At 44.6% G+C, this 23,275-nt stretch overlaps 1 protein-coding gene across 2 annotated transcripts in view; it reads left to right on the top strand.

Annotated features, from left to right (window-relative positions):
- slc12a2 (solute carrier family 12 member 2) overlaps nt 1-23,275 on the top strand; it is a 281,965-nt gene that overhangs the window by 181,419 nt on the left and 77,271 nt on the right. For both annotated transcript variants that reach the window (XM_072516856.1, XM_072516855.1), the window contains exons 13-16: nt 630-731; nt 1,459-1,614; nt 13,873-13,972; nt 22,259-22,370. In XM_072516856.1, the coding sequence (XP_072372957.1) occupies nt 630-731; nt 1,459-1,614; nt 13,873-13,972; nt 22,259-22,370 (470 nt within the window). The remainder of the gene's footprint in view (nt 1-629; nt 732-1,458; nt 1,615-13,872; nt 13,973-22,258; nt 22,371-23,275) is intronic.

Raw genomic sequence — 23,275 nt, 5'->3', positions numbered from 1 at the left:
GTGAGCGTCAGGAGTGGCGTGGAGCTGAGAGAATTGCAGAATCCTTGGAGGGATGTGCTTTGATGAAAGGAGAGGAAGTGGTTGGGTTCACAAGTGGCGAAAAGGTTGGACAGAGGAATTAAGTTTCTGAAATAGAGAATAATTTTATATCTAGGCTGAAATTTATTACCCAAAGGTGAAAAAGTGCATTTGGGGAAAGAGGAAATAACTTTTTTTCACAACTAATGAATTCCTTTTTATTGTGTTGTCACTGATACCGATGTAGAGAATTATATTTGCATATTGTGTTCAAACTGTGTGTATGAAAGGGATGATGAACTTCAGTTAGCCTGTTCAATCTGTTTTCTTCTATCTATGTACACACACATATACTAGAAAGGCAAAATAGATCCAAAGTGACACAAATAGAACTGCTCACTTCAAATACATTTTTAACATATGATCATTTGAGAGACAGATTTCTGGTTTTAGTATGTTCTGTAGTTTGACAGTATATATTTCTATTAATGTATGTTTTGTGGTAAAGTAAGAATGACAATTCTTTAAATGTTTTGTTGGTCTGGCAATAGTTGGGGAATTGTATTTTTTTTCCTACTACATTTTATGCTCTTTATATGTTTACTTTTCAGCTGAGCTGAATGTCATTGCTCCAATCATTTCCAATTTTTTCCTGGCTTCCTATGCTTTGATTAATTTCTCAGTGTTCCATGCTTCTCTTGCCAAATCTCCAGGTAAGAATTGACTCTGGTGAGAAATATGGCCGACCGAGTGCAAATGTTTGAGTGTGTGTGTCGTCTTGTGCTTTGGGATTACTGTAATTTAAAGAGGGGCTGGTGTATATGTCTGCCCATCGGCGTGATGATGGTAATAACCAGGAACATGTTGTTGCGTTTTAAACTGGCTACAGTTATTGGATGATCAGAAAATGCCTGTTGAGCTCTTGGCAATGATCTTGTGAAGATTTATTCGAAATATAGGCAAAAAAATTATTCTCTTTCAAACCCCACACACACACACACCCACACACACACACACACACACACACACACACACACACACATATACACACACACACAAATCTGGTGAAAATAAGTGCAATGCAATCATTTGTGTTTTATTTTAAAGGACATTTGTGATTTGGCCTTTTATGGTGGTCTCCTGTACCCTTACCTGTTGCCAACTGAGCTTAATAATCAACTTGTATTCACCAGTTATTAAGGTTAGCTTAGAGTTGACACTATTCTGTAAAATTATGAATATTGGTCTAATTGTATCTGTTTGTGATTTTTGACTTTTGTATGGCTTACTCTATTTCTATGTCCATGCTCTATGGCACACAATTCACTCAGCCAGTAGCTACTATTGTTTTACAGAGCTTAAATTCTACTAAATCAACATCACATAACATCTCACAACATTACTGTACTTGATAACCGCCTCCTTACTTTTTGTACTTAGGTTGGCGACCTGCATTTAGATACTACAATATGTGGACTTCATTGATTGGTGCGATCTTGTGCTGTGGCGTAATGTTTGTCATCAATTGGTGGGCAGCGCTATTGACAAATGTCATTGTTCTTGCCTTATATATCTATGTCACCTACAAGAAACCAGGTAAGGTGTGGACAAGGATTTTAATTTCTTGTGATGATTCATCTGCTGATAACTTGTGTTTATTGAGTGTCTTTGCAAAAATTTCCGCACTAACCGTTGACCACAAATTGGATCTTTCTTGATGGCTCAAACAAAGTGAACTGGAGAACCAGTATGAAGCAGGATGGTCTCGGACTTACAAATAGTCACTTGGTAGTACAGAACATGAGCGGAGAACAAGAGGGCCTACATGATCTGTCCTGATGAGTGCAAAATGAAAAGCTTCAATAGCATGTCTCTTTTTTTTTCAGCAGTACTCATGTCCTCACTTTAATTCCTATTCTGTGATGAGTTAGATGATCTGATGAAGGAGAAGTTTTTTTTAATGTTGGCCTGCTAGTTTGAATTATTTAGATTGCTGTAGCACTTTATTTAAAAGCATTGAACAGATCTGTTAATTTTGCTGAAACATTACCTGTGACCAGATGCTATGTGTGCTAACTGTTTAGTTATCAATGCTGTTCCAGCAGTACATTGTAGTTTGCACAATAGTTTTGAAAAGTGTTATCTATTGAACTGCAGCACTGCAGTTTTTCTAGTGCAATGTCTAGAGTTTAATTTTCCTGTCACTGTTGCATACAAATGCCATCATATGCCACTTGTCACTTGAAAACTGCACAGGAAGTGAATCTCTACATACAAAATAGAAATTTTAGCATGAGCTTTTGATGGGCTTCTGGGTACTTCTTTGATTCTTGAAATATGGGCTAAATTCGTAAACTTTTTGTGGGATTCTTACTTTTACTTGGAAGTGGAACTCATTTTCTGTGTGATTTGGATCTTTATTCAAGAACTTTTTAACATCTACCTCTTGGTTTTTAAAAAAGGCTGACTAAAAAAGTGTGGTTATGTTATACTATTGTCTGCAGATAGCTGTCAAGTATATAAAGTCATTGTTAAGATCTAATAAGCTACCCCCGGGAAATGCCTTTAGATATATGCAGGTGAGGGCTTTTGTGAGGCGACAGATGGGGGAATTCCCGTTGCTCCCGGCACAAGAAGTTCAAGATAGGGTGATCTCGGGTGTATGGGTCGGGGAGGGCAAGGTGTCGGAAATACACCAGGAGTTGAAAGAAGAGGGGGAAGCACTGGTAGAAGAGTTGAAGGGTAAATGGGAGGAGGAGCTGGGGGAGGAGATTGAGGAAGGTCTGTGGGCTGATACCCTAGGTAGGGTTATTTCCTCCTCCTAGTGTGCCAGGCTCAGCCTGATACAATTTAAGGTGGTCCACAGAGCGCACTTGACGGGGGCGAGGTTGAGTAGGTTCTTTGGGGTAGAGGACAGATGTGGAAGGTGCTCAAGGGAGCCCAGGGAACCATGTCCATATGTTTTGGTCATGCCCGGCACTGGAGGGGTTCTGGAGAGGAGTGGCGGGAGCAATATCTCAGGTGGTGAAAGTCCGGGTCAAGCCAAGCTGGGGGCTAGCAATATTTGGAGTAGTGGATGAACCGGGAGTGCAGGAGGCGAAAGAGGCCGGCATTCTGGCCTTTGCGTCCCTAGTAGCCCGGCGAAGGATCTTGCTAATGTGGAAGGAGGTGAAGCCCCCCAGCCTGGAGGCCTGGATAAATGATATGGCTGGGTTCATAAAGTTGGAGAGGATTAAGTTCGCCTTGAGAGGGTCTGCGCAGGGGTTCTACAGGCGGTGGCAACCGTTCCTAGACTATCTCGCGGAGCGTTAGAGGAAGGTTGGTCAGCAGCAGCAGCAACCTTGGGGGGGGGGGGGGGGGGGGGGGAAGGGGGGACTGCCTGGGAGGGTGGATGAGCAAGAGATAACATGAAGGGTTGGGGAAACTGGCACGTACGGGTGAGGGCCAGTGTACAAAGCTGTGTAAATATATCATTTTGTCATGTATATATCTTGCTCTGCGCGATTTCTCGTTTTTCTTTTTGTTACGAGGGGGGGTGGTTATTGTTTGTAAGGGAGAAAAATTGTGTTAAAAAAACTTTAATAAATATATATTTTTTTAAAAGATCTAATAAGCTTCAAAAGCAACTTTCTCACTGGTTGTGTTTTCCAAATGTCAGGTTGTGACTTCTGCTAGCGTTGAGTCTTCCCAAGTATTTCCAGTTCCTTTTGTCTAATTTCTGGTTTGTAACGTGTAAAACTAATCAATGATTTGCAGGATTGTCAGATGACTGCACTTGGTAATCAGGTAATTTGATATAGCCTGTAACTGAAGATGGCATAAGTGGGCACTGCGTGAGTGCTTAAAAATTCTTGGGTTTCTGTTGAGTGGTTGAACTGTAGTAAAAATCTATATTCCTTGGAATTGCCCTCTTTCATAGTAATTCCAGTCAACTAATTCATGCCAACTGCACCACTAATTCCAGATAATCCACATGTGTATGTGGTGGTTCGGGGGTGGGGTAGGGAGGGGAGCGTTGAATCCATTGGCAACTACTCATTTGAACATTGTTGTGATGTTTGAACTCTGCTTATTTAGTCTTCCATTTTCAGCCATTGTCACCCTGTCCATTGGATTTTGAACATTTCACCTAAATCATCAGATTTACAATATTTCAGATGAGCGCATGGTAGACATCTGCCATGCATCATCTGCATGTGGTACAGAAATCTGAAAGAATTACTTGATCTTCCTGTTAAAGAACCATAAGGAGGACTGCGCTTTATAAAAAAAATTAAAAGAAAATCCCGGAGGAGTACACCCAGAAGACCATCTACTGACCTACTAATGTTCACTGAAGTTCTCTTCATACTGTGGTTTCAGACCACACTTGGATCATCTTGGTGCCACGTGGTTTATTTCTGTTGCTAGGAGGAGATAAAAATGGTCACAACATTGGTTGGTACCTGTGGCATTACCACTTTCCTCCTTTTCACTGAATGTTTTTCTTCACTGATACTCATCCCTTTGGTGTTAGATGAAAATCTCTGATAAATGGATTTGCCAAATGCCCATCCCCTTCCTTGACTGCACTCCCCTGCCACCAAAAAATGAATTGAATGAACTTTTGCTTATTTCTTGTGTTTCATAAATTACACAGAAAGCACTAAGCCTTTCGCCTCAATTCCTGAGGACTCTAGGCACCCACATCAACTCCTCATTCCAGGAAACTACCCATGAATCCGACAGCCTTTCCAACTGCTCCTATTAGTATATCCATTCAAGAGCTGGTGGAGAGCATTGACTTCAACAGTTGAGATTATGGTGTACCTATCAATACAAGGAGCAGGAGGGCTGTCAAGTTCTTCTATTGATCAAGAGATTAAGCTGTGATTAATCTCGAACACAATCTTCCACTTGGTGATCCACTTTAACACAAAAACTCTTAAGGGCCCATGTTATGAAAAGAGTTTTATCAAAGATGTAAGTTGTTCTTTGACACTCTAGCATAATCATAGAATTTACAGTGCAGAAGGAGGCCATTCGGCCCATCGAGTCTGCACTGGCTCTTGGAAAGAGCACCCTACCCAAGCCCACACCTCCACCCTGTCCCCATAACCCAGTAACCCCACCCAACACCAAGGGCAATTTTGGACACTTAAGGGCAATTTAGCATGGCCAATCCATCTAACCTGCACATCTTTGGACTGTGGGAGGAAACCGGAGCACCCGGAGGAAACCCACGCACACACTGGGAGAACGTGCAGACTCCGCACAGACAGTGACCCAAGCCAGGAATCGAACCTGGGACCCTGGAGCTGTGAAGCAATTGTGTTAACCACTATGCTACCGTGCTGCCCACTTAGTAGGATAATACCTCTCTGTGGGCAGAATTTTACACACACTAGGTTGGGGGGGGAGAGAATGTAATCTTTATTAGTGTCACAAGTAGGCTTACATTAACACCACAATGAAGTTACTGTGAAAATCCCCTTGGTTATCCCTTCAAAAAGCACTTTTTCTACTCACAAAGCCATGCTGATGCATGCTAGCACAGTGGTTAGCACTGTTGCTTCACAGCACCAGGGTCCCAACTTCAATTCCAGCTTGGGTGATTGTCTGCACATTCTCCCCATGTCTGCATGGGTTTCCTCCGGGTGCTCTGGTTTCATCCCACAAGTGCCGAAAGAAGTGCTTGGTAGGGTGAATTGGACATTCTGAATTCTCTCTCCGTGTACCCGAACAGATGGCGAAGTGTGGCGACTAGGGGATTTTCAGAGTAACTTCATTGCAGTGTTATTGTAAGCCTACTTATGACAATAATAAAGATTATTTCTCAGACCATCTGTCCGGTGATGTTTTGTACACTCTTCCTGTGTTTTATTTCTCTTTGCCATACTGGACCCATCACTGAGTTCTCCACAGTCTCTGTCCTCTGTACTGTGGCCCTTTTTGATTTTTGGCATTGGTTTCTCTGTCTTTCACTTTTCCACTTACTGCCTTTTGTTTCTGTCCCCACTTTATTTCCTTCCGACTCCCTGCATCGGTTCCCAAACCCCTGCTACATTAGTAGGTCTCTATTGGTTACATCACTACTTTGAGCTGTTGCTCTTATTTTGTCATGCATTTCTGGTTACCTTTATCAGCGAAGGCTGAAGTGGTTTCAATTGATACTGTTTTGTTTGAAAGAGCCCCCCATTTTCTCGGTACTACTAAATAGTAATAATACAGATTGTGCACAGTGCTAAAATGGTAAGAAAATGGACCTTCATGTGGGGGCATCCCTGCATTGCAAGATGTCAATATACCAAAAACCTATCAATCCAGCCTATCCTCTTTTGGGGGTACTTTATATTTTGTGAATTGTTGGGTAATTAGGAGGTACAAACCAAAAATGTCCCAGGTTTCATTCCTGATCTCTGTGCTGATTTTACCAGATTTCAATCAGGATATCAGTGGAGATGCCTTTGAAAAGGAAAAAATTGACAGGACCCTGCCTCTCCATTGCTATCTAGTGATAACTGATGGAATAGCTGGCGTTTATGGATGTCTAATGGGCAAAGGACAGGATTTGCATGGAACGCTCCTAAATATCCTACCAGCGCTAACGTTTCTGAGCTCATCTATCCTTCAGGCGGGGAGGGTCACCATTGACGAAAGTGGTTTACGAAGAGTTGGAATGGGTGGGGCATGTCTTTTGAAATGGAAAATATCGTGAAATATGAAGTGGAGAACAGAACTTGTAAATGAAATGGAGAAAGCAGGGAAAACATCCAAAATGTCATTGTTATTAAATCTCTCTTTTTTTTGGGTGCAGGCAAACATTGGAGGTGCTTGGGTAGGTGAGGGGCACAAGCAGGCGGTGGGGTAATCAGGTTGTGGGACTTTCTGAACAGTGGCATTTTCTTCCTGCATCAGTAAGTGCGCAGTAATTGTGCATTCCCGGTGTAACTTTCCTGTCATTGCCTTCTGTTTCTCTCGCTCTTTCCCCTTAACTTTTTCTATTTGATCTTTTACTTTTGATTTTATTGTGGATTTGTTTGCTCTGCTTCACTATTTAAATGCTTTGTTTGATTCTACAACACTGGTTTTCTCGTTCCACTCAGAATAGTGACAATACAGATTGTGGAGCTGAGATGTTGAGTCTCCTGGGCCCATGTCACGCTGCCATCAAGGAGGAGGGAACCCGTATGGGCTGGGAATTTGGCATGAAGGTGGTATTTAAAAGCAGGAAATTTCAATTCCAGGAAAGCCAGGGGTTGAGCTGACCAAGTTGCTGTGTGCCTTGGAACAAGGATTTGCGTCAGACTGAAAGACCAGGCTGTTTCGTCATAATCAGGCTGTCTGCAAGAACAAAGTAATTTTTAAGTGCTTAAAAAAATAAAACAAAATGAGCTGAAATAAGGGAGGGGCAAAGAGAAAATGCAGTTGTCTTTAGTGAAATTGATTGTTAGAATGAAAATAGTTAACGATAACATGATCATGGGTGAGCATGGACGAATCATCAGTGCTAACTGGGCTCTCTCTATGCTATTACATTCTTGCACAAAGGATTTTTAAAATTGCAAATTCATCCTTGGGCGTTGGGAGTATAACTGGCAATAATTGTCAGAACATGAACACGGCAGTTAAGCATTAGCAGAGCAAAATGTGATTGTGATAATTTGGAAGACTAATTGACGTAATTTACCTGCAGGTCTACACAGGGACTGTGGCAATGAACAACTTGAACATTTTCATGCCATAAATTTATAATATATCTAGTTACCTGAAGTAAGCAAGATTGTTCTTGCATTAGTATTTTGTACATTTGATGCATTGAAGTTTATCTCTTCTGTAAATTGTAATGGGTTATGCATATGTTGGTTTTGGTTTGAATCTACTTGACTGAGAAAAAGAAGGGAAACCAAAAAGCAGTTGTTAAATTTAAAATGTATCTTTTTGAATCAGTGTGTTTCTTTGTATTTAATTGTACTCTTGCATTTAATTGGCGACAAAATTTCTATTTTACAATAGCAAAGGATTTGAAATCATGGGCCTTCTGGTTTTTAACTTTAGCTTTTTTGTAGTGTCATGTGAGAGTACCTTTAAGAAATGGGTGTTTAAGAAATGTACCTTTTAGAAATGGATGCTTATAAATGCGGATGTATACAAATATCTGAGTGAGAGTAACTTTAAGAAATGGGTGTTTACTATTGCAGTGATGTCTGAGTGGGTGGAGCTGGGCTGTCTGTCAGCTTTTTACTTTTGTTTTAGGCTGTTTGCTGCAGGGTGTGTTTTAGTTTCGTTTTCAGTGTTGGAGCTGAAGCCAGACCAAGCAGGTGTACTGCTGTTCTCTCTGCCATCAAAAGACTATCTTGTGATCATTTGGTGAATTCAGAATTATAAATGTTCGCAGTAGTGAATGTAAACCTAATGTACTTCTGGTAAAAGGTGTTTGAGGTCTTATGGATGTTAAAAGGAAAGCTTAAAGGATTACATAGTGTATTCTTTGGGGGTTGTATTTGAATTAATGGTTGCTAAGATGTTCACTATGTTTTAAAAAGGTTAACTTGAGTTCATAGAATAAACATTGTTGTGCTTTAAAAAAAAAAACTTTACCATTTCTGCTGTACCACACCTGTAGAGTGGGCCGTGTGCTCCCCATACCACAATCCAGTAAAAGTTGTGGGTCAGGTGAACTCCATGATACACTTTGGGGTTCTCTAAACCCGGGCCCATAACCGTAGTGACATAGTGCACCCAATCTGTGCAGTGTTATTCAAAGGATAAAGCATTCTCATCTTAGTTGCTTTCATTTATTTAATAGCCACTGTCAAACATAGAATATTCAGACATAAACCAGAGTACTTCACTGTTTACTGGGGGAGGAAAACATTGTACAAATTCTCTCTTGCAGTTCTTTTCTACTAACCATTCCTCCTTGCCTCTGCTCCTTCCCTATTACAACCACCACTAACAATTGTGCAGCAACAACTGAGAAGAATTGCAGCTAGTGGTGGAAACTGTCAGTTGTTTCATAACTTTTGAGGAAATGGTGTTTCCTGTGATATGCTCTTTGCCTATTGTTTAAGAGGAAGTACGGTGGCAAGTGGTTAGCACTGTTGCTTCACAGCGCCAGGGACCCAGGTTCGATTCCAGGCTTGGGTCACTGTCTGCGGAGTCTGTACATTCTCCCTGTGTCTGCGTGGGTTTCCTCCAGGTTCTCCAGTTCCATCCCACAAGTCCTGAAAGACGTGCTTGTTAGGTGAATTGGACATTCTGAATTCTCCCTCCGTGTACCTGAACAGGCGCCGTAGTGTGGCAACTAAGGGTTTTTCACAGTAACTTCATTGCAGTGTTAATGTAAGCCTACTTGTGACACTTACAAAGATTATTATGCATAGCAATTGTCCATTTTGGAATATGCATGCATTTAAATGTGAGAAATCATGAAATACAGTTCCTTTTAGCACTTTTGTTTTTGATTCTGACCTATGCTTTGCTGAGATGAAAAATCCCTTGTTTTTGTTTGTTAGTTTTATGCATAGCAATTTGCTAACCGATGTTAAAAACCCAGCAAAGTAATCAACTTACTTTGCAAGGACGTAAATCTGTTGCAGTTATCCTGTAACTGTGCAGTCAACTGGATGTCTCTAACCCACACATTGTAGCCTGGCTTGGATTTCGTGACTTATGACGATTAGCAGAAGTGATGGGATCGATACTGTATTTGACTTTCACAGATCCTAAAGGTCTCGGATCCCCTAGCGACAGCAGGAATTGGGGCCATGCTGCTGGAGATATTTGATTTGCCAAAAGTTATGTTTTGTGTCATGGAATTGTCCTTTGGGTGATTTCTTTAGGGCTGAGCAGTTGAAGCATTCAGGTAAACATAACTGATATACAGGGAAAGAGGAAATTATATCTCGTTACCTGTCCATCCAAAATGTACCTCGTCCCCTTGAACTTTGGTTCAGAATGGTTCCACCTTCTTCAGTCCCTGCACCACCCACAACCATTCTTTGTTTTCTCCCTCTCCGCCTCACTCTTGCTCATTGCTCTCACTCTCTCTCTCTCTCACACTTATCCTGATCTTCCCTGACCCGAGTCCTAATTACTGCCACTACTTTCTTGCACACTAGAGGATGACACCTGGTGGTGAGAGGACAAAGAATAGGAATAAAATGGTTACAGCGCAGAAGGGAGTTATTCAATCCACTGTGTCCATACTGGCTCTCTGCAAGGGCAACTTAGCTAGTCCTGTACCACTGCATTTTCCTAGTAATTTTTTTCTCTTTACCTGCCCCTCAATTCTTCTTGAAAGCCACGACTGAATCTATTGCCACCAAAATTGGTATATACCAGATCCTACCACTCACTGTAAAGGTTTTCTCCTCTTGTCATGGTTGGTACTTTTGCCATTCACCTTGTATCTGTGTCCTCTGGCTCGTGACCCTTCTGGGAGAAGTTTCTCCCTATCTACTCTACCGACCACTCGTAATTTTGAACACCTCTAACAAATTTCCCCTCAAACTTCTCAGGAGAACAAGTCCAACATTTCCAACCTGCCCACATGACTGATGTCCCTCTCATCCCCGGAACCATTCTCGTAAATCTTTTCTGCACCTCTAAAGCCTTCATAGCTTTCCTAAAAGGTTATGGTGCCCAGAATTGGACATAATACTTTAGTTCAGGCTGAAGTGGTAATTTTATAAAAGTTTGTACTGTATGCCTCCAACTATAGAGCCCAGAATGCTTTTAACTCTCTTTCAACTCCCTCTGCTATATTTGTACATATTTTCCACCAGGTCTCTGTTTCTGCATTTTGTATTGCTTCTCCTGATTCGTCCTTCCAAAACGTATCACTTGACACTTCTCTGCATTAAACTTCATGGGCGCAATTCTCTGCATTAAACTTCATGGGCGCAATTCTCCGCTCCCGCGACTAAGTGCCCACGCCATCGTGAACGCCGTCGAGGTTCACGACACTGTGAAACGGCCCCTACCTTCACCGATTCAGGGCCCGAAAATGGGCTAGGATCAGGGCCGCGAGAAACTCTGGGGGGGGGGGGGTGGGGGGGAGTTGCTAAAGCGGCATCGTCAGCGCGCGCCGGGCATTGGCGCCGCATAAAAGAGGCGCCGCGGCATACGCTGCCTAACTGGCATCACCCGCGCATGCGTGGTTGCCATCCTCCCCGAGGCCACCCCACAAGAAGATGTCAGATGGATCTTGCGGGGCGGCGGAGGGAGGGAGGTCCCCCTTCAGAGAGGCTGGTCCACCAATCGGTGGGCATCGATCACGGGCCAGACCCCTTTTGAGTGCAACCCCGGTGAAAGAACCCCCCTCGCCCGCCCACAGGCCGCCTCCCCAGCGTTCCCGCGCTGTTCCCCGCCGGCAGCGACCAGGTGTGGATGGCGCCGGTGGGAAGCCGTCACTTTGGGCAGGCCGCTCGGCCCATCTGGGCCGGAGAGTAGCGGAGAATCGCCATTTTGGGTGTCCCGGGCGATTCTCCGGCCTGCACTGCGCAGAACTCGACGGGGCCGTTCTCACCGCTTGGGTGCATCGCGGGAGGGTGTCGGACCGGCGTCGCGGGGAAAAATGGCGTGCCAGGCGATTCTCCAAACCGGCGCAGGAGTGGAGAATCGCACCCCATATGTCATACGTCCACCCATTTCACCAGCCTGTTATAATAATATTTATTGTCACAAGTAGGCATACATTAACACTGCAATGAAGTTACTGTGAAAAGCCCCGAGTCGTTGCATTCCGGCGCCTGTTCATGAACAGTGGGCGAATTCAGAAGGTCCAAATGACCTAATAGTACGTCTTTTTGGACTTGTGGGAGGAAACCGGAACACCCGGTTGAAACCCACGCAGACACTGGGAGAACGTGCAGACTGCGCACAGACAGTGGCCCAAGCCGGGAATCGAACCTGGGACCCTGGTGCTGTGATGCCATGGTGCTAACCACTGTGCTACCATACTGCCCATATGTTCATGCCCTCTTGAAGTCGAACACTGCCTTCAGTTCACAGTACTTCTAAGTTTTGTCATCTCCACTGTTGGAATTGCGCCACACACCCAAGGCAGACATTATCTGGCCATTTAGTCCTACTGGCAGTGATCCCTGGCGTGGGTGCCCCTGCAGCAGAAGGTAGAAACAATGATAAACCCCATCGACTGTGATGGGACCAGAAGATCCTGCTGCCGCCCAATGGCGGACTGCCTCTGCTGCTGCAAAACACACTCTGGGGGAGGGGGAAGAAAATCCCACCCTAAGTCTTGATCGTGGTCCTAATAACAAACTCTGGCAACCCCACTACACACCTTCCACCAATCCAAGAAACATGCCCATATGCTTTCTGTCACTCATCAAACTTTGTATCCATGCTGCCACTGCCCCCTTTATTCCATGGACAAGCCTAATATGTAGCACTTGATAAAATATCTTTTGGAAGTCCATGCACATCACACAACTGCATTACCCTCATCAATCTGCTGTAATCGTATCAAAAAACGTTCAAGCTAGTTGAGCACAATTTACCTTTTAACAAATCTCTGCTGACTTAATTAATTCCTACTTGTCCAAATAAATGACTGTTAATTTTATCCCAGATTATTGTTTCTCAAGGTTCTCACACAATGTAGGTTAAACTGACTGACCTGTATTTGTGTTTATCTAAATGCCAGTTATGCCCTATGAACAAAAGGTGTAATCTTTGCAATTCTCTTGGTCTGGGGCACTATCTCTGTACATAAGGAGGATTAGAAGATTATGGCTAGTGCGTCTGCAATTTTCACCCTCAATTCCACCCTCATTTCCATCCATAACCTTGGATGCAACTGATCCAATCTTCCAGTACAGTCAACTTTCTTAACCTTCTCTACATCAAATTGTAGCCCAAACAGTAACTCCAATAACTCCACTTTCATTTTGACATGGCAACATTACCTTTGGTGAAGTCAGATGCAAAATACTCATTTAGTACCTCAACAATGTCCTTTGCTTCCATGTCTACATCCTTTTTTTGGTCCCTCATCAGGGTCCAGCCTTACTGTGCAATTCTTTTGCTATTTATATGCCTGTGAAAGACTTCTGGCCCCCCTTTAATGTCATCTGCCAGTTGGTTCTCATAGTCTTTCCTCCTTTATTTCCTTTTCCACTTCTCCTTGCTCTGAATTTTCTACATTCAGACTGGTTCTCGTTTATCTGTTAACAATGTGACAACAGTCATACACCCATTTTCTGCTTCATCTTGCTCTATCTCTTCCACGATCTCCGGAGCTCTGGCTTTCATTGCCGCACTATTCCCCCGAAGAATGTACCTTGATTGTACCCACGCTATTTCCTCTATAAAGACAGCCCATTGTTGTGTTCCAGTTTTGCATGCGCAATCTTTGATTCCAAATCTTTTGCCCAATTTGTTCTTCCCCCCCCCCCCCCCCCCCCCCCGCCCCATTGAAATTGGCCACCCTCGAATTAATTGTTTTTACTTTTGATGGCTCCTTCTCATTTTCCATAGCCAGTCTAAACCTTATGAACACTGTTCCCTTAATATTTTCCCTACTGATACTTGATTCACTTGATCCACTTCATTCCCCAGAACCAGATTCAACAATGCGTCCTTCTTATTGTGCTAGAAGCACACTGAGCAAGAAGGTTTTCCTGGACCTTGCAGATACAATTAGACAAGGCAGCTTATTAGTGAGATACTGTTCTATAAGGCAGACAGTAAGTAGCTGTGCAATAGATAAGACCTGTGGAGTTTTCTGTAGTACTTTGTTTAGGATCTAATTTGCCGGAATTCTTAAAACTACCAGTGTAATGAATATTATAATGTGATATACACAAATAGTTTAATTGTATTAAACTCAAAATATTTCTTCTGCAGATGTAAATTGGGGTTCTTCCACACAAGCTTTGACTTACTTGAGTGCCTTGCAACATGCAATACGACTTACAGGAGTTGAGGACCATGTAAAGAATTTCAGGTAATTGCAAGTCTCTCAAATAGGCAATGCAAAGTTGCTGAAGGGAAAGCTCATCTTTGTAAATGAAGTCCATTTGAAGACTATTCTATGAAAACCTAGACTGAATTTTTGTATTAACAATGTTATTCACATTTTAAAATGATTTATGGTAGGTGCTCAAGGATTTTGCTTTACAACTAATGGGGAACAATAGGCACATTCCCACATTAATATGGGCACAGTTGACTATTTTGTTGAGGTACATTGCCAATTCATAACAACAGAATAAGTTATATTTGGTAAATTTACATGTGTATATTTGCTTTGAGCCTATAGTTGTATCTTATCAGCCTTTTTAAAAAACAAAAAACAAATTACTTGCCTGGATAAGTGCAACTCCAACAACACTCAAAAAGCTTGTTCCTATCCAGGACAAAGCAGCCCGCTTGATTGGCACCCCATCCACCACAATAAGCATTCACCCCCTTCATCACCGACACACAGTGATAGCAGTGTGTACCGTATACAAGATGCACTGCAGCAACTCACCGAGACTCCTTTGAGATTATGGGTTTGGAAGATGTTGTTGAAGGAGCCATAAGATGCTACAGTGCATCTTATAGATGGTAAGCACTGTAGACACTGTTTGACGATATAGGGATTGAATATTTAAGATGGAAGATGGGTAACTAATCAAGCAGACTGCTTTGTCCCAGATGGTGTTGAGCTTCATGAATGTTTTTGAGTCACACTTATCCATGCAATGAGAGAGTATTCATCATACTTGTGTATCAGATGGTGGAAAGGCTTTGTAGAGTCAGGAAGTGAATCACTTGCTGCAGAATACCCAGGCTGTGCTAAAATAGCCTTTGTATTTATATAGCTGGTCAAAAGTAACCCCTGGATATTTAAAGCGTTGTAATTGGTGATGGTAATGCCATTGAATGTCAAGGAGAGATGGTTGGATTCCCTCTGGTTGAAGCTGTTCATTGTCTAGCACTTGTGTGGCATGAATGTTACTTGCCACTTAACAGCCCAAGTCTGGACTTTGTCCGGGTATTGCTACATGGTAGCATGGATTGCTTCAATCCTTGTGGAGACAAAGGAGGAATTTTCCGACTATTCTTGTCAATGGGTGCTTCCGGTCCTGCCAACGGCAAACCCCCACAATGAGGGGTGGATTCAATGACCATGGTGGGAACCGAGGATCCTGCCTTTGCCCAACGGCACGCCGCAGAGAACCATGCCGCAGGTGGCGTGGAAAATTACCCCCCGGCCTTCACATTGAGGACACACCTGAATCATGTTGTTGGCACTACCACTGTGCTAAATGCGATAATCTTTGAACAGATCTAACAACAGACTGGTGGGAAGGTCCTTCAGCAGTGACAGAATTGTACTCGACCACAATCTTCAACATCGTGGCCCGGTATATCCCCCACTCTACCATTACCGCTAAGCCAGATTATCAACCCTGGTTCAATGAAGAGTGCAGGAGAGCATGCCAGGAGCAACATCGGACATACTGAAAATAAATACGGTATCAACTTGGTGAAGCTACAAAACAGGACTACTTGTGTGCCAAACAGCATAAGCAGCAAATAATAGATAAGAGTTAAGCAATTCCACAACCAATGGATAAAATCTAAGCTCTGCAGTCCTGCCACATCCACCGTAAATGGTGGTGGAAAATTAAACAACTCACTGGAGGAGAAGGCTCGACAAATATCCCCGTCCTCCGTGATGGAGGAGCCCAGAACATCTGTGCTAAAGATGCTACTTAAGCATTCACGACATGTTCAGCCAGAAATGGAAATGGAAGGGGCAGCACGGTGGCGCAGTGGGTAGCACTGCAGCCTCACTGCGCCGAGGTCCCAAGTTTGATCCCGGCTCTGGGTCACTGTCCATGTGGTGTTCACACATTCTCCCCGTGTTTGCATGGGTTTCGCCGCTACAACCCAAAAGCTGTGCAGGGTAGGTGGATTGGACATGCTAAAATTGCCCCTTAATTGGAAAAATGAATTGGATATTCTAAATTTATATTTTTTTTAAAAAGAAATGGAAGTTGATGATCCATCTTGGCCTCCTATGGAGGTTCCCAGCATCACAGCCAGCCAATTTGATTCATTCGACGTGGCATCAAGAAATAGATGAAAGCACTAGATACTGCAAAGGCTATGGGCCTTGACTATATTCCAGCAAAAGTCCTGAAGACGTGCTCCAGAACTGTCTGCGGCCCTAGCCAAGCTGTTCCAGTACAGCTACAACACTAGCATCTACCCAGCAATTGGAAAATTGCCCAGGTGTGTCCTGTGCACAAGAAACCGGACAAATCCAACCCAGTCAATTACTGCCCCTTCAGTCTACTCTCCATTATCAGCAAAGTGATGGAAGGGACACCATCAAGGGCACTTGCTCAGTAATAATGTGCTCATGGTCACTCGGGTTGGGTTCTGCCAGGGTCACTCAGCTCTGACCTCATTTGTGCCGAGCAGAATGTTGATACTGGGGTATTCAGCAATGGTAATGCCACTGAATGTTAGGAGAAGATGGTTAGGTTCTCTCTTGTTGAAGGCGATCATTGCCTGGAACTTGTGTGGCACAAATGTTATTTGTCACTTATCAGCCCAAGTCTTGCTGCATATGGGCCTGGGCTGTTTCAGTATCTGAGGAGTCCTGAATGGGGTACTGAGCACTGCAGCAAATATGCCCGTTTCTGACCTTGCGATGGAAGGAAGGTCATTGATTATGCAGCTGAAGATGGTTGGGCCTGCACTGATATCCTGAGACTGAAAACATTAGGGAAAGAGAGGAGTTGAACGTGTGGCTACAGGGATGGTGCAGGAGGAAGGGTTTCAGATTTCTGGATAACTGGGGCTCATTCCGGTCTACACCTGGACCAGAGGGGTACCAATATCCTGGGGGGGGAATTTGCTAATGCTCTTCGGGAGGGTTTAAACTAGTTCAGCAGGGGCTTGGGAGCCTGAATTGTAGCTCCAGTATACAGGAGGTTTGGAGTAGTGAGGTCATGAGTAAGGTTTTAAAGTTGTAGGAGTGTACCGGCAGGCAGGAAGGTGGTTTAAAGTGTGTCTTCAATGCCAGGAGCATCCGGAATAAGGTGGGTGAACTTGCGGCATGGGTTGGTACCTGGGACTTTGATGTTGTGGCCATTTCGGAGACATGGATAGAGCAGGGACAGGAATGGTTGTTGCAGGTGCCGGGATTTAGATATCTCAGTAAGCTCCGGGAAGGTGGTAAAAGAGGGGGAGGCGTGGCATTGTTAGTCAAGGACAGTATTACGGTGGCAGAAAGGACGTTTGAGGACTCGTCAATTGAGGTAGTATGGGCTGAGGTTAGAAACAGGAAAGGAGAGGTCACCCTGGTAGGGGTTTTCTATAGGCTTCCGAAAAGTTCCAGAGATGTAGAGGAAAGGATTGCAAAGATGATTCTGGATAGGAGCGAAAGCAACAGGGTAGTTGTTATGGGGGACTTTAACTTTCCAAATATTGACTGGAAACACTATAGTTCGAGTACTTTAGATGGGTCCGTTTTTGTCCAATGTGTGCAGGAGGGTTTCCTGACACAGTATGTAGATAGGCCAACAAGAGGCGAGGCTGTATTGGATTTGGTACTGGGTAATGAACCAGGACAGGTGTTAGATTTGGAGGTAGGTGAGCACTTTGGTGATAGTGACCACAATTCGATTACGTTTACTTTAGTGATGGAAAGGGATAGGTATATACCGCAGGGCAAGAGTTATATCTGGGGGAAAGGCAATTATGATGCGATAAGGCAAGACTTAGGATGCATCGGATGGAGAGGAAAACTGCAGGGGATGGGCACAATGGAAATGTGGAGCTTGTACAAGGAACAGCTACTGCGTGTCCTTGATAAGTATGTGCCTGTCAGGCAGGGAGGAAGTGGTCGAGCAAGGGAACCATGGTTTACTAAGGCAGTCGAAACACTTGTCAAGAGGAAGAAGGAGGCTTATGTAAAGATGAGACATGAAGGTTCAGTAAGGGTGCTCGAGAGTTACAAGTTAGCTAGGAAGGACCTAAAGAGAGAGCGAAGAAGAGCCAGTAGGGGACATGAGAAGTCTTTGGCAGGTAGGATCAAGGATAACCCTAAAGCTTTCTATAGATATGTCAGGAATAAAAGAATGACTAGGGTAAGAGTAGGGCCAGTCAAGGACCGTAGTGGGAAGTTGTGCTTGGAGTCCGAGGAGATAGGAGAGGTGCTAAATAAATATTTTTTGTCCGTATTCACACAGGAAAAAGACAGTGTTGTCGAGGAGAATACTGCGATTCAGGCTACTAGACTAGAAGGGCTTGAGGTTCATAAGGAGGAGGTGTTAACAATTCTGGAAAGGGTGAAAATAGATAAGTCCCCTGGGCCGGATGGGATTTATCCTAGGATTCTTTGGGAAGCTAGGGTGGAGTTTGCTGAGCTTTTGGCTTTGATCTTTAAGTCATCTTTGTCAACAGGAATAGTGCCAGAAGACTGGAGGATAGCAAATGTTGTCCCCTTGTTCAAGAAGGGGAGTAGAGACAACCCAGGTAACTATAGACCAGTGAGCCTTATTTCTGTTGTGGGCAAAATCTTGGAAAGGTTTATAAGAGATGGGGTGTATAATCATCTGGAAAGGAATAATTTGATTAGACATAGTCAACACGGTTTCGTGAAGGGTAGGTCGTGCCTCACAAACCTTATTGAGTTCTTTGAGAAGGTGACCAAACAGGTGGATGAGGGTAAAGCAGTTGATGTGGTGTATATGGATTTCAGTAAAGCATTTGATAACGTTCCCACGGTAGGCTACTGCAGAAAATACGGAAGCATGGGATTCAGGGAGATTTAGCAGTTTGGATCAGAAATTGGCTAGCTGGAAGAAGACAAAGGGTGGTGGTTGATGGGAAATGTTCAGACTGGAGTCCAGTTACTAGTGGTGTACCACAAGGATCTGTTTTGGGGCCACTGCTGTTTGTCATTTTTATAAATGACCTGGAGGAGGGCGTAGAAGGATGGGTGAGTAAATTTGCAGATGACACTAAAGTCGGTGGAGTTGTGGACAGTGCGGAAGGATGTTACAAGTTACAGAGGGACATAGATAAGCTGCAGTGCTGGGCTGAGAGGTGGCAAATGGAGTTTAATGCAGAAAAGTGTGAGGTGATTCAGTTTGGAAGGAATAACAGGAAGACAGAGTACTGGGCTAATGGTAAGATTCTTGGCAGTGTGGATGAGCAGAGCGATCTCGGTGTCCATGTACATAGCTCACTGAAAGTTGCCACTCCGGTTGAGAGGGTTGTTAAGAAAGCGTACGGTGTGTTAGCTTTTATTGGTAGAGGGATTGAGTTTCGGAGCCATGAGGTCATGTTGCAGCTGTACAAAACTCTGGTGCGGCCGCATTTAGAGTATTGCGTGCAATTCTGGTCACTGCATTATAGGAAGGATGTGGAAGCATTGGAAAGGGTGCAGAGCAGATTTACCAGAACGTTGCCTGGTATGGAGGGGCGATCTTATGAGGAAAGGCTGAGGGACTTGAGGCTGTTTTCGTTAGAGAGAAAAAGGTGAAGGGGTGACTTAATTGAGGCATACAAGATGATCAGAGGATTGGATAGGGTGGACAGTGAGAGCCTTTTCCCTCGGATGGTGATGTCTAGCTCGAGGGGACGTAGCTTTAAATTGAGCGGAGATAGATATAAGACAGACGTCAGAGGTAGGTTGTTTACTCAGAGAGTCGTAAGGGTGTGGAATGCCCTGCCTGCAACAGTAGTGGACTCGCCAACACTAAGGGTATTCAAATGGACATTGGATAGACATATAGACGATAAGGGAATAGTGTAAATGGGCTTTAGAGTGGTTTCACAGGTCGGCGCAACATCGAGGGCTGAAGGGCCTGTACTGCGCTGTGATGTTCTATGGGCCAACTACAAACATTTTCCTAGGTATGACTCAAATCAGTGCAGCGCTTTCCCCTTGATTCCCATTGACTTAATTATGCTAGGGTTCCTTGGTGCTACACTCAGTCAAATGTTGCTTTGATGTCAAGGGCAGTCCCTAATACCTCCTCTTTGGAATTCAGCTGTTGACATTTGGGCCAAGGTTGTAATGCGGTCAGGAGCTGAGTGGCCCCAGGAGAATCTAAAATGAGCTTCCGTGAGCAGGTTATTGCTGGGTAAATGTTCCTTGATAGCACTGTCAACAACACCTGTTATCACTTGCTGATGATCGAGAGTAGACTCGTGGGGCAGCAATTGGCAGGATTGGTTCGTCATGCTCTTTGTGGACAATACGTTCCTCTGCAATCTTTCACTTTACAGAAAGTCCTGGAAATACTTAAAGCTGGGCAATGTTTGTGCAGAAAAAAAACTAGTTTCTTCACCCCATTTTCCAGGGGGGAAGGTGTGGCTGGAACAGTAGTGCAGACATTGAATCCAGTGGGAGACTCAAAACACCAATAACACAGGTGGGATTTCGGTTTGATTGTCGTTGTTTCCTGCCATGCCCCCCCCCCCCCCCCCCCCCCCACCCAATGACATAATGGGGTACTGACTTTAAAGCTCAGGATCCCAATTTGCATTAATATAAATAGCACTATTAGATGTCTACGCCTGATGGACTGCCCATTTATATCGGTGCAACGGCACACCGACGTGAATCACGAAGGAGCCCTCACAGCATGCACACGGCGAACAGAACTCGTCAGAGGTGCACAGGTGAGAATTATCACTAGGGAGGAAAGAGTGTCATCTCTGGGCAATATGCTTGCACTGCCCCTGGAGGGAGTTCCGGGGGGTGGGGGGAGGTAGGGGGAAGTCAGACGTTTTCGTGGGGGAGAAGGAGGGAATCAGTGTCTGTGGGTCGTTTGCTTCTACTATTTGTTTGGGGTTTTTTTTTTTTTGTTGCACTGGCCGGGGTTTTTTTTTTTTGCACTGGCCGGGGGCGGGGGGGGGCAGCAATCGTTCAAGAGCCTAAGTTAAGGCCCCCTGCCAGTATGACATCACCCCCCCCCCCCCCTTCGTATGGTGCGAAAAACCGGCAGTGCAGCCAGCAGGCAACATCTGCTTTCCCTGCCCAGGTTGAAACTTTGCCAAGAAATGGCAAGTTCCACCCAGTGTTTCGGGTTGGTATTGCAAGATGGTTTACAGGAGTGTAATCAGACAAATGGTGACACTGAGCCACATAAAAGACAGATTACCAAAAGGTGACCAGAGGTAAGTTTTCAGGTATTTACTAGAAGAGGAATGGAGTAGAAGCTTTGACAGGTATTTCTAGCTGTTGGGGGGCCTAGTCAACCAATAGTGGAGTAATGAACTCGGATGTGCAAGAGGCCAGAGTAGGAGTGCGGAGATTTTGAAAAGTTCATTGAGGGTGGAGGAGGTTTCCGATGTAGGCTATAATTAAGTGATTTGAACCGAGGGTAAGAATTTGAAAATCCATTGCATGTATCAATGTGACCCACTCAATGTAAAAGTAATTGACGCGATCTATTGGCCTCACGGCGCCCGTCACAGGATGTAAAGAGGCCGACAAATCTCGCAAGAGACCTCTTGCGAGATTTACTGGACTCATCACACCTCACGAGATCTCGAGGCATTGCGAGTGGGTCCCTCCAATTGAGGACGGGACCCAGATTTGCATATTCTAGTGAATAGTTAGCCACAGTTGAATATGTCTACGCCAGATCTATCCAACGCCTGGGACCTAACTGCCTTGCCTTGGAGACCTTGAGCAAGCACCATTTAGCACTGGTTTCCACAAACCTGGACAAGGCGCACCAAGACTTGGAGGGACGGGTCTCCCAGATGATCAGGGGCCCCTGAGTGGTTGATGCCAACCGAGCACCGTTGTGGCTGACAGTGCCAACCAGGTGCCACACTGGCAGTGCCACCTGGTTCCCATGTGGCACTGGCAGTGTCAAGGTGACTGGGTGGCATCATGGCCATGCAGGGGATGGGCCTGGGGTGCCATGCCCTTAAAGGTGAGTGGGGTTTGATGACCCCCCTTATTGGCGAATTAGAGTTTTGGGGGAGGGGTCTGGAGGCCACTATTTGGGGAGGGCTAGAGATCGGGGCACCATTTAAAAATGGCGCCCTGATATCTGGAGAGCAGAGCTCGTTGGTGCCAAGTGTGGTCATGATGGGGTGCTCATCGACGAGGCCCTGAAATGAAAGTGTCCCATTTATTAGCCGAGTTTTTCTTGGCGCTGCCAGCTAAATGTGCCCTTCACAGGACTCATTTCTGTTAAATCGTGCCCAATATCTCTATCTTGACTTTATTCTGAACTATTACTGTAACATTTTTGTGTAGGCCCCAATGCCTATTGATGACAGGTGCTCCTACATCCCGTCCAGCTTTGCTCCACCTCGTTCATGCCTTCACCAAAAATGTTGGACTTGTGGTCTGTGGACATGTTCATACGGTGAGTTCAGTTGATAAATTGATTTTCAATTTAAACAGATTTTAACACCACATTGGTTTTACATCAGTGGACTGTCAACATATGATCGACAAGGTATGCGCAATTTAATTGTTTATTAATCCTTAATGAAATAGTTTAATTGATTTTTTGCACCTCGTGGATATCTGATTTAAATTCCTTTTCTACTGATGGGATAATAGACTTTTTATCAGGTCTTTGAGATTTTATACTTGTGGGTAGCACAAAATATGTTAATTCTACATTTGTTTATCCTAATTTGCCAGTTTCCGTCACATTGGTCATGGGAGGGAAAATTGGTAAATGTCAGGCAGTAGATGATCTTTTACTCCTGCTAAGCTGTAAAAGTGGCTATGAATAAATTTGGTACAGTTCAATTTTTTTTTTTTCTAAAGATGTCCTGTTTGGAAAGCGAGGAACATCGGCATAATTGGGACACAAAAAGACCATGGGCTGGATTCTCCGGGTGCCGGCGACCGGCCGGAGAATCAGAGTTCCCACCAAATCGGGGGCAGAGCCGCTTTTGCGATGCACCGTCCCCTCCAAAGTGGCGTACTCTCAGAGTACAGCGTGCCATGTAGCGACGGCCTCAGGACTTGTCTGAGGCCCGTACCCGATGCTCCGCCCCTGACTGGCCGTGTTCGCGACGGCATGGGACATGTGTGGTCTCACTTGTCAGGAACTCAGCGTGGCAGCTGCGGATTCAGTGAAGCGCCGCCACAATCGGGGGGGGGGGGGGGACCGATCCGCGAGCAATGGGTGACATTATTCGGGGCTGGGGGTACTGGAGGGTGGTCAGGGGCGTGCGAGCCGGTCGAAGGAGGGGACTATTTCATGGGCGGGGTCCGCGAGCGGCCGGCACCATGTAGCATGGCGCGGCCGCCGCA

Source organism: Scyliorhinus torazame, chromosome 9, assembly GCF_047496885.1.
Source record: "Scyliorhinus torazame isolate Kashiwa2021f chromosome 9, sScyTor2.1, whole genome shotgun sequence".
In the NCBI taxonomy this organism is placed as follows: Eukaryota; Metazoa; Chordata; class Chondrichthyes; order Carcharhiniformes; family Scyliorhinidae; genus Scyliorhinus; species Scyliorhinus torazame.
Note: the sequence above shows the minus strand (reverse complement) of the source record. Positions and strands in the feature narration are given on the sequence as shown.